The sequence below is a fragment of the Vipera berus genome, assembly GCF_964194415.1.
Source record: "Vipera berus genome assembly, chromosome: 5".
Taxonomy (NCBI): domain Eukaryota; kingdom Metazoa; phylum Chordata; class Lepidosauria; order Squamata; family Viperidae; genus Vipera; species Vipera berus.
In genome coordinates, this window is record NC_138207.1 from 38,463,183 (window position 1) to 38,475,315 (window position 12,133).

Sequence of the window (12,133 nt, forward strand, 5' to 3'; positions counted from 1 at the left end):
TGAAATTTGTATTAAGGAGGTTTTGTTTGGAAAGAATGTAAAAATAATCTTGCCACCTAGAGCAATCTCCTCCAATCTGTTCTCCTTCAGATGGGTTGGATTGCATCTTGAATCACAACCATCAAATATTGTCTTTGGCTAGGTTGGTTACTCTTAATGGGATTCATATTGTATCACAGCTTAGAAATCTCCACACAACAAATTTAGAAAGTTGGTATTTTACCCAAGATGACACCAAAATATTTAGTCTCCAGTCAAATATCAAGGGACGTGGTGGCTCAGTGGGTTAGGACGCTGAGCTTGTCGATCAGAAGGTCGGCAGTTTGGCGGGTCGAATCCCGAGTGCCGCGTAACAGAGTGAGCACCTGTTACTTGTCCCAGCTTCTGCCAACCTAGCAATTCCAAAGCACGTAAAACTGCAAGTAGAAAAATAGGGACCACTACGGTGGGAAGGTAACAGTGTTCCGTGTGCCTTTGGCGTCCAGTCATGCCAGCCACATGACCATGGAGATGTCCTCGGACAAATGCTTGCTCTTCGGCTTTGAAACGGAGATGAGCACCGGCCCCTAGAGTTGGAAACGACTAGCACGCATGTGCGGGGGAACCTTTACCTTTACAAATATCTAAAGTTCTTTCAGAAACTGCAGCAAGAGTTGGTGAAAATAATGATGTCTTTACTTATACTAATTGCATTTTTTTTGAGAAATCTCTTGCAGCATTATTTTGTCCCAACTTGCTTCGGTGTAATTTGTGATGCCAATACATAAAAACTGCAAAAACTGCAATCTGATTAACTCTCCTGAACTTTGGTTCAAACATAATGAGCATTAAATGAGACAATAATGCCTGCAAAGATTATCCAAAATAATCTATTTTCCTATATTCTATCTCAGTATAAGATTCTAAAATATCACCTGCAGTAGTTCTTAAACTAAGGGTAATTTGGGCATATCCTAGAAGTAATGGGAGTAATTTGTAATTGCTGGTTTATGAGTCAAGGATCTAGTTTGGACTGCTGCTGCTGAGACACTTGGTTGCTTTTGTTTTACTACTCAGTCCTTGAGAATTGCTTTAGAATTTTATTTAAAAAATTAAAATGGAAGATAAAAACTATTACAAGCCAATATAAATTAGTCATTTGCATTTGTCTATTATTTCTTATGCTTCACAATATAGTATGTCTAATATACTGTAATGATTTTTAAAATCCACATTAACCTTGATTTTGTTGTGCCACAATTTCCATATCACCCAAATGTAAGGTTATGTACTTCTAATTTCAAAAGCCTTCTATTTCTCAAAAACACGTACTCTTTCATCCAAACCAAACAGCAAGTTGCAAAATACAATTTCAAATCAGGTAAACCTGCTAATTTACCAAATTCTTTTAATATGCCCATTAATGTTTCACTTCCCTTTAAAGGATTTTCCAAAAGCAGTACCAAATCAACTGCACAAGCCTTATAAAAACATACAAGTTTTTTTAAACTTTTACTCCCACAATCCTATTATAGTATTTCAAGAACCAAACATTGTCTTTTAACTTTAACTGTTTTTTAGGTAAAAAATCACATTGATCCTTATGAATAAATTCTTGTAAAATTATTTTCAGTCTATCAGTTTGAATTGTGAAAAAACTTGCAGACATGCAAGTCATGCAGTCAATAATAATAATGGTCTATATTTTTTTTGTTAAATCTTGTCCCTCTCTGGGTATTAGTGCTATACTGGCCTCTTTCCACCTTTCTGGCACCTTTCCTCTCCATAAGATAAATTGATCATATTTTTGTAAAGATTGTAAAGGTTCATCCTCAAAACACTTATAAGAATCTGATAATCTACCTAGTCTAGGCATCTTTCCTAGTTTAATCTCTTTTATATCTTCAGAAACTTCCCTTATTGTTATAGGTCCATTCACAATCTGTCTCTGTTCCTCTGTAATCCTTGGTAAATTTTGATTCTTTATATATTCATCTATTTTCTTCAGAGATATCGCTTTCTTTATACAAGTTGGAATAATATTGATAAAAAGAGTTTTGTATAGCCATGTTGCCAATTAATACAGTATCTTCTTCTTGTAATTTCAATATCTCATTCTTTTCCATTTATTTTTGTAATTTATATGCCAATTTATTTGGTTAGTTTGCAAATTCATTTTTTTGCTTTACATAGTTCATTTTATATCCATTTCTCTTATTGCTGTTACTATTATTCTTAGATTGTCATTGGAAACAAAATATGTATCTTCTGTGGAAATTTTGGTTCATCTTTTCTCTTTATCTCATCCAAAATAGCATGTTTTCTCTTGACTCTTCTTTTTGAGTTCACTATTATATCGTACAAATTAACATCTAATAAAATATTTACTTGCATTCCAAACTGTTCTTAAAACAGTACCGTGATCTAAATTATTTTTTTAAAAATTATTTTGTTTTTACAATCCTCCACCTTTGCTTCTTTCTATAGCAGTACTTCATTTCAAAGGTAAAGGTTCCCCCGCACATGCGTGCTAGTCGTTTCCGACTCTAGGGGCCGGTGCTCATCTCCGTTTCAAAGCCGAAGAGCCAGCGCTTGTCCGAGGACGTCTCCGTGGTCATGTGGCCGGCATGACTAGACACCAAAGGCGCACGGAACGCTGTTACCTTCCCACCGTAGTGGTCCCTATTTTTCTACTTGCATTTTTACGTGCTTTAGAACTGCTAGGTTGGCAGAAGCTGGGATGAGTAACAGGCGCTCACTCTGTTACGCGGCACTGGGGATCCGACCTGCCAAACTGCCGACCTTCTGATCGACAAGCTCAGCGTCCTAACCCACTGAGCCACCGCGTCCCTTGAGTACTTCATTTAGCATCCATCTAAAAGAACTAGATTTTCTTTTACAAACCAAACTCACATAATTATGATCCAAAAAAGTGATAAACCTTCAGAACCCTCAGAAACCTTAGAAGCCGAATTATTTCATGATGAAATCCAAATAATATCTATTCTTGAGCAGGATCTATGTTTTTGAGAAAAATAGGTGTACTTTCTTGAACTGCCATTTTTATGTATCCATGTAACAACCAACTCTAAATTTTCCATCAAATTAAAAAAATCTTTTGGTAATTTGCCTTAAGTAATTTTAATATTTTTCTCAGACATTCTCTGGAGATGTGGGCAGACCACTCCATTCCAATATCCCATCTGCTACCAGATTGAACTACTGTCTTAAAATTTCAGTCTTGGCAGGTAAACCAGATAGGAAACATATCCAGATAAGCTAAATCTATTTTCTGTAAAGCAACATTAACAGAATCTTTCAAGTCTGAAAGTATCATTTTCACATCATCTTCTTTATAGCTTAAAAAAAACACTAGAGAAGGTTCCTCCTGAGGCCCTGCCCATTTTGGATCTACTGGGTATTTGATCTATCTAACCATTTGCTAGGCAGCATCTCTCCCCCCCCCCCGCTACCCTGCATCTCCCAAGGTCTTTCCTACATATCATTACATAAGGCTCCTGCAAAGCTTTTTCTCTACAGAAACATCCTCTCTCTCTCTCTCTCTGTGTGTGTGTGTGTGTGTGTAAATAATATACAGTATGTATGTATGTATGTATGTATGTATGTATGTATGTATGTATGTATGTATGTATATAAGCATTTTTACTAATAGTTATTTGGAGGACATTGATAAAAGCACTATAATTATTGTCCAATACATACCCGATCTTCTTGCTCAGCTTGCAGTTCCTTCACTCTCTCTAAAAGTCTGGCTTTGGCACGATCAAGATTAGCAGCAAGCCCACTTATAGAGATGATGTCAGATTGAAGCTCAGGAGCAGGAACTTGGATGTTTACCTAACAAATGCAGATAAGGAATTTATATCTTATCATAAACGAGCATTTTACAGTGTTCTTGACCTTCAAAAATGTTATTATCCAATGACATTTGGATCTGCCAAGCTCTTGAGTAAACACAATACTATTAAACATTAGACAACCCAGACTCTCTGGGTCACTGTTTCAGAGATATTTCCTTACCAGATTCCTCAATGCCTTCAACAATTCAGGGAGAAACTCAGAGCTGCATCTGCCTTCAAAATTAAACTATATAGTACAATCAAACATCAAAAGCTTTGGAAAAAATGGCTTACAATTGGGCTTTGCATTTATGACTGTCACAGAATCCCTGCAGTCACATGATCAAAATTTAGGCAGGTATTTATGATGCTTGCAGCATCCAGGGTCATGTGATCACCACCGACAACCTTCCCAAGGGGCTTGACAAAATCAGTGCTGGAAATCAGATTCACTTAATGACTGAGGCCAAAAAGGTTGTAAAACTGGGTGTGGCTCACTTAACTCCACTGCCTAGTGACTTAGTTCCAATCCTGATTGTGGTCATAAGTCAAGGAATACCTATACTCACCTCAAATTCATCCATCATTTTCCGGATTCCAACACCCTTCTGACCAATGATAAAACGATGAAGGTCAAAGGGAACTTCTACTTCAATTGTAACTGGGACCAAAGCCTGCAAATGAACATGAAAATCTTATCAAATAAGTAAGTTATTACAGAAAGGCTCTGTCACAGCACATGAATTAAACCAGCAATTAAAAGGCTAAAAAGGGGGAAATAAAATAATTTATATAATATAATCACCACGCTGTATAGCTGGCATATATCTAGGGATTTCAAACCTTTTTTAACTTTGTAAAAGAAACTACAATGGTACATGCAGTATCTGCTACAAACAGCATAATTCCCTTTAGGAAATCTGAATATATTTAATTTAATATTTGGGCAATCAGAGGGAGATTGGCAGAGCCATGGGGAAGAGTTAAACAAGGCATCAAAGTCTTTAGGTAGCCACAAAAGAATGAAGTCCATGACCCTTATCTAATTCCAACCAGGTGCTAACTGTTAGTTGAGAAGATTCCTGTGCATAGGCTTTCAGCAATAAATCAATCAGTTGATTTGATCCTTCGTGTGTGGACCTGGTTTTTTCTGCTTGACAATAAAAACTTCTAATAACATTAATAACATCCTACCCAGTTTATGGTAAAGATGAATGAAAAATGACATTAAGTGTTCACTGGAGCTGGGAAGCTAATAAATTTAAATAAATAAAATGAAATGAAATGAATAAAACTTCATATAAAAGCTAACATTTCTCTGTCCAGTTGTGTCCAATTCTAGGCCACAGTGCTCATCTCCATTTCTTGGCCGAGGGAGCCAGCGTTGTCTTATACTCAGCCAAAAAAATATACTTAGCAGATATAGAGAGAAAAAGATTCCTAACATGTTTTCTAGATAGGCATTCACCTTATTGTATAAAGGTAAGACTTTTAAAACAATTACTTCTTCTACTTCAATTTATATAGAGATGCCTTTTCCATGGCAAGTCTGCTTTAATCAGAAGCTGGAAACTGCTTCTACCTTACTTCTTTTGATAATTTTGATAAATATATTTTTCTTTTGTCCCCTTTGGAATTTCTTTGTTTTAAAACCATTCAAAGTTTCTCTCCCTAGTTGAGAGAAGCTTGGGGAGTATCTTTATGCCTACATGACAGAAAATTTCTCTCCCATTAAACCACTGATTCTATGTCTGGCAAGCAGCCTGTGCATATCTAAGATTCTGGCTTGACCTTCACAACAGAACAGTTTGCCCGATCACTGCTGCTTAATTCAAACCATAAAACATCAAATAAATACTGAAAGAAACATTGGTATCTGGGGTATCAAATGCTTTTACTCCATAATGTAAGTCACAACTCATTAGAATTCATTTTACTACACTTTTCATTTAATTTACTATTCTGTTTCTGCAAGTGGTTAATGCACATAACATACTGTATCTCCAGAAAACACAACATCTTGTGCAATAGCCCCTCGAGATTTAATATGAAGATCACTTTACAGTGCTTATAAACAAAACTGATTATACTTCTGTGTTTAGTTATGACAGGTCTCTAAGAAAACACAGATATCCAATCTCACTTACCTGGAGGGCCTCTTTTGCTGCCTCACATTTCTCTCGACGACCAGAGATTATGATAGTATCACATTTCTTTGGGGAGCCAGGATCTATTTCTTTGTATTCTTTCCCTTCATTATTCTCTTTGTCATTCTCATGTGCTACCACATCTGCAGCAGAAGCTGTGTTTATAGGAATAAGAAAAGTAACTTAGTTACTATAGATAGATTACACTAAAAATATTTATTAGAACCTCCCTTCTTCTAATTTAAATCCACGATTTAATATTCTACTCTTGCTATTCCATATTGTCTCGTAATTCAAGCTATTAGCCTGAGATCCCATTGAGATAGTTTACATATTCCCAGATGTTCTGGGAAATAAATGGAAAGTCATCACAAGCAGTAGAGAAGTTGGATTTTATCTCATCAGCTCTAATTAACAACCTGCATTCTTAAAGGGATGTGAAAATGAATTAATTAGCCTTTTTTTTTTTAAGGAGACCGTAGACAGCAGTCTTCACAAGATTTAGTGATATGGGTAAGGAGGAAAGTACTGTGATAACCTGCACAACGTGCAAGCTTATCTTGTGGAGGAGAAAGTGGATGACCTGGACGCATGTCTGGCAACTCTGAGACTAATCAAGGAAGATAAGAAATTCTAGACAAAGCAGGAGGATGTTTGCAAAACAATCAGGGGAAGAAGAGACTGCTACAAAGAAAAGACAGTATCTATTGGAGAAAGGTTAGCAGCTTTTAACCTTGAGGACCAAGAGAACAAGGAGACTCTTGCTAGAGTTGTGCAATTACTTTCACTATTCAATAAAAATGTTAGAAGAAAAAGTGCAGGTCAAAACAATCAAGGAAGAGGAAAGAAAACTTAGTTGCTTTCAGTGAATTCAAGTTAATAGGCCAGATGTACATTTCAGGGTACTAAGTAAACTGGCAGCTGCTATCACAGTATTATCAACTCTTTTGATAACTCCTGGAGTATAGAGAAAATACCTGATGATGGAGGAAAGCTAACATTCTAATATTTTTTTAAAAGGAAAAAGACCCAAGAAATTATAGACCAATCAGCTTAGGATAAAATCCTAAAAAAATAATAATCAAAGAAGTGGTTTTAATACTTTTAGAAAGGAACAGGATAATCACTGGAAGCTAGCATCGGTTTGCTCAAAGACTAGGGTTGTTGTTGTTTTACAAACTGATTAGACTGGTGGATTAAGGAAGATCTGTGGATATACAGTATGGCATTTGATAAAGTTGACTACAGCCTCCTTCCTAATAAAATGGAACAATGTGCGCTGGATGGACCTACCACTAGATGGATTCAGTTTCCTGAACCCAATGCAGGGCCCTTAATGGATCTGTCTAAATGAGAAGAGGAATGCAATGAGGCACATCACAATTGTCTCCTGTTCCCAGTGTTCTTCAATATTTTTTTATAAATGACTTTGATGAGGAGACAAATGAATCTCAATACATCTGAAGATGGCAGTAAGCTGGGACAGTTGCTGACTCTCAGAATCAGGGTCCAAAAGGACCTTGTTAATACTTAATCATTAGGCCTCTTTAATAAAAGTGATTTAGTGATGAGAAATGTAGGATTCTGTGCTTTTCGTATGTTTGTCTTCAAGTCAATGTTGAGTCCTGGTGACTGCCTAGACAAGTTCCTGCAGTTTTCTTGGCTAAGGCTGAGAGAAAGTGACTGGTCCAAGGTCACCAAATTGGTTTTGTGCCTAAGTGGGACTAGAACTCAGACTCTTGGTTTCTAGCCTGGTCAGTATTATAGGTACAAGAGAAGTGGTATTTAACTCAGAGTATTGTGAAAAAGATCTGGGTGCATTGTAGACTGCACATTAAATAAGAGACAGCAGGCTGCTCAAAGAATCAATGCCATCCTGGGTGAATTAATTGAAGTATAATGCCAAATCACACAAAGTAATAATACCACTTTGTATTGAATAGGTCAGACCACACCTGGAACGTTGTGTCCAGTTTTTGTCATAATAAAAATAAATTAAGGAAGAGGAAAAAGTGTAGAGAAGAGCAACAAAATTAGTGAGTCGCTTGTAACCTAATCCTACAAAGAACAGTTAAAGAAATCCTAAATCATTTAGGATTTGCTCAATTTAAAGGGAAAAAAACTAAGAGGAGGCATGACAGCTGCCTTTCAATATCCATTCTCTTGGATTTCTCTATATATTTTTAACATACAACTTCCCAAACCTTATTATAACTTGAAGTATTGCTATTTGCTGATCCAAACGTCTTTTTCTTTAAGCAGTGCATTGGGTTTGTCTTTGCTTCCTACGCATGGTTTGCTGTTTTCAGAAAAGAATATAAACATACCAGGTCTTGTCTGCAGAATCATCTTCATACATTTTATTTTCTATTTCTTGCATTATCTATTTTGAGAGATTTCTAGTGACCTACCTCTTAAATTCTACTGCCGAATTCCTATTAATTCAGCTATCTATTCTGCAAGCACCCTCTTCTTTAATACAAGAATAAGCAATTCAAGTCTGTCAGGTTTTGACTGTCAAAACCTGCCTCATTTTATTCACATCCTATGCATACGTAATAAAGTTAATTCCTGGCAAACAACATCAATACATACATAATAGATTGCAATGTGCAACAGAAGGCCAGCATTTTATGAAGCAAAGAAGCACTGAAGGTTTGCAACATCATTTCTACTTAGGATAACCAGTTATTCCAGTTCTTCAGCTCTTTAGACAATAATACTGTTTTTAAGCCACCCCCTGATAACACATGGAATTATATTTATACTGATAAAAATCTAAGAATTATAATTTTGCTGCCAACTTCCATGTAATCAATATCCATCCATCAATCATCTATCAGTTATCCATCCATCCATCCATCCATCCATCTTTTAAAAATGTTACTGTTATTGGATTATAGGATCATAGTGATCAGTGTCCCAAAGATATTCCTTCTAAGTAACTTGCGAGTTACTGTACCTGTACTTTCCTCTCGGTCTGGAAATTTGATCTGAACACCATAGTCACGAGTAATCTGTTGGATCCTAGAACCTTTAGGGCCCATAATGGAACGATGGTATTTCTGAAGAATAGTGCATTCTATTGTCACCTGGGCTTCCTATGAAAGAAAGTCTTACAATATGATTTACAGATTAAGTTATCCTTCTGAAAATATAATTCCAAGGAGAACATAGGAAAATCCTGAAAATGCATACGTGGCTGTGAAAGGAGCCAATGATATAAACCAAGCTAGACCTATTACCTCTGCTTGTTATTTGTCTTTTGGTATAAATACCTGTGTGTTTTTATCGACTTAATACATTCTATCTTCCTTTTACAAGTTTTAAAGAAGCAAAGACAACACTAATTCACAAAGATGTACTTTTTGTAAAACTAATACTTTATTACCAAGATTAAGAAACACATGCAGAATGACAACAGGAATTAGCAGAATCACTAACAGGGCTGAAATCACTAAAGAACATGGGATGTCTCCAAGGTTAAAAAAAAAGTAGTCTGAAAAATAGTTCTTCCCCCAATCACATGTATATATATCTTACACATTTGTGTAAGAATTTGAAATGCTATCACTTAGGCATGAAGAAAAGCTAAAATGAACCCAGCTTCTTTCTTCTGTAACAATAACATAAACTAAGGGTATAAGAAACAAGGATCATACATTGTCTTTATTCTCTGTGATCCATTAAAGATGGATACTTACCAAATCATCGATGATTTCAAGGATACGTTTCTTTGCTGCTTCCACACAATCCTTTGCTCCTTTAAGAGTGACTTTGTCACTTTGTGTACCAGGTCGTGGGAAACTGACCATCACACCTCCATACTCCTCTGCAATGATCCTCAGTACCTGCCCTTTCCGAATGACGAAGTACCGGTGATGCTTTGGATCCACAGTCATAGAATCTTCAACTACATTATCCTATGGACACATAAGACATATAATTGCCATATGTAACAACAATGTTTTTAAACCCATGTCAATGTGGAAATGTAATTACTATATAAATAAGAAAATTAGGATGGGATCCTTACCAGGTTCTTAATGAGTACCTCCAGCTCTTTCTGGGCTTCCTTGACAGCTTCTTCTGTTCCCATGATAGTAATGAGTTCCTGATCTTTGTCCTCTGAAGTAGGAAAGATAATCCGAGCCCCAGTGTTATCCCGCACCTTGCGAATATTGCCACCACCTTTTCCAATCAGGAACTTATGATATTCTGGTTTGGCCCGCAAGTCCACAGTATAACTCTTGGTTTGCTACATGGAAGAAAGAAATGGAAGCTATTTGTTCAAATCCCCTTTCTTTTTGCAAAAAAGAAAAAAGAAATGAACATGCCTACATATTTGTGAAGAGTAACTGATCTGAGTAAAGCTAAAAGTCTTACATTAGAATCTTCAGGGGAAACATCTACAAGAATAGTGCTATATACAAGAAAATTCAAATTAAACTATGTCTATAAATCATGTGAAAATTAAATTATGTTTCCATTGTTTCATTTGCCCTGAGTGGATTTCTTTGGACTTTCAAAACATTCATGCACTCGAACCATGGGAGGCCACATCGTAAGTATATGTATGCATTATCAGTTTTCAAAGAAACACAGAACTATCGTGGAACACAAAAAGTTGCTAGTGATCCATGTGATTCAATACTGTCTATACCTGGACAGGTAGCAAGACTCTGGATTTTTCTGTTTATTAGGAAACTCAGCTATAAAATGTAGATGCTTTCCCTGTGAAGCATAATCTCTACTGAGTTTCAGCTTTTCTTAAGTGATTGAGACTAAACTGAACTTGGATCAGGAAAACCTGCTTAGCTGTGAACCTCAGTTTATTTATGACCTTGGGTAAAGTACTTTCTTTCAACCTAATGTACTCTGTCCTTTCGGTTTATTCAACAATGAAAAATGGTAGAATAATCTTAGGGAAGAGTGGGGACAAGCAAAAATGCAGACATCTGAAACCTAGTAGGGAAGGAGTAAGGCAACCATTCTCAGATGATTTACAGCTTTGATCTATTATAAAAAAGGCTGTGTCTACTTTTGACACATTATTTCAAGCAATGAAGACTTATGTCGTAGCCAATCATAAGATAATAACTTCCAGTCAGTGAGGCAGGCAACATAAGGTATATTTGGTTCAGGCTTTAAAACAAATAAATCAAGCCATATTCTATAAAGAGAGAGAGAACGTATATGCGTATCTATTTTTTCCAAATTCATATTATCACCTTTTCCTCAGCCAATTGTAGGAGTTGTTTCTTCGCCTTTTCAACATCCTGAGCAGGGCCCCTGATAGTGACTGTATCACTACCTGAGCCTTCAGTGGGGAAGTGAATATGAACGCCACCGCATTCTTCCATGATGGAGCGGATAAAACGGCCTTTGGCACCAATGAGTGAGTTGTGTAGCTTAGAAGGAATGGAGACTTCCACCTCTGTGATATTAGCCTAGGAAGAGAAATATTTTTAAAAATCTCATTCATACATAAAAATGTTTGGAAAGTACAGAGAGTACCTTCCCTCTGAGAATGAACTTAGGAAGTTTCTAATTTATTTTTGCTCAGAACAGGCAGCATTACCATCATTTCTACTTTGTGTCAATTCTACTAGATTGTCCTTTTCACAATAAAATGGAATAACACCACCTAGCTAAAGAACAGGAAGATAAAACATATACTGAAATTTTCAAATTCATACAGATCTTTAATTAAATTTAATTTAGTGTTCAGTTCACTGTATAACGAGCATACAGATAGTCCTCGGTTAATGACAATTTATTCAGTGACAATTCCAAATTACAATAGTGCTTAATGAGTGCTGGTAACTACTGGTCCTTGAGGTTCTGGTGGTCCCAGCATCTCCATGACCACACGATCACGATCTGGGTGGTTGGCAACCAGTTCACACTTAAGACAGTTGTAGCATTCTGAGGGTACATGATTGCAAACTGTGATCTTCCCTGTTGGCTTCCACAAACAATGTCAATGGGAAAGCCAGAAGGGTATATTGCAAATTGCTCAGGTAAGTCTCTACCACTCGCACATCCTTCACGAGCCCTTCTGGGCTTGTGTGGCTCCTCACAGGCCACACACACACCTTCCATGAGGCTTGCTGTGCCCACACTGTGCTCCTTGGCCACTCATAC

At 36.6% G+C, this 12,133-nt stretch overlaps 1 protein-coding gene across 3 annotated transcripts in view; it reads right to left on the reverse strand.

The window, feature by feature from the left end:
• The window catches only part of HDLBP (high density lipoprotein binding protein), a 62,377-nt gene that overhangs the window by 5,010 nt on the left and 45,234 nt on the right, over nucleotides 1-12,133 (reverse strand). For all 3 annotated transcript variants that reach the window (XM_081329526.1, XM_081329527.1, XM_081329528.1), the window contains exons 17-23: nucleotides 11,218-11,436; nucleotides 10,023-10,244; nucleotides 9,691-9,909; nucleotides 8,949-9,087; nucleotides 5,987-6,141; nucleotides 4,409-4,513; nucleotides 3,703-3,837 (exon numbers count right to left, since the gene is read on the reverse strand). In XM_081329526.1, the coding sequence (XP_081185652.1) occupies nucleotides 3,703-3,837; nucleotides 4,409-4,513; nucleotides 5,987-6,141; nucleotides 8,949-9,087; nucleotides 9,691-9,909; nucleotides 10,023-10,244; nucleotides 11,218-11,436 (1,194 nt within the window). The remainder of the gene's footprint in view (nucleotides 1-3,702; nucleotides 3,838-4,408; nucleotides 4,514-5,986; nucleotides 6,142-8,948; nucleotides 9,088-9,690; nucleotides 9,910-10,022; nucleotides 10,245-11,217; nucleotides 11,437-12,133) is intronic.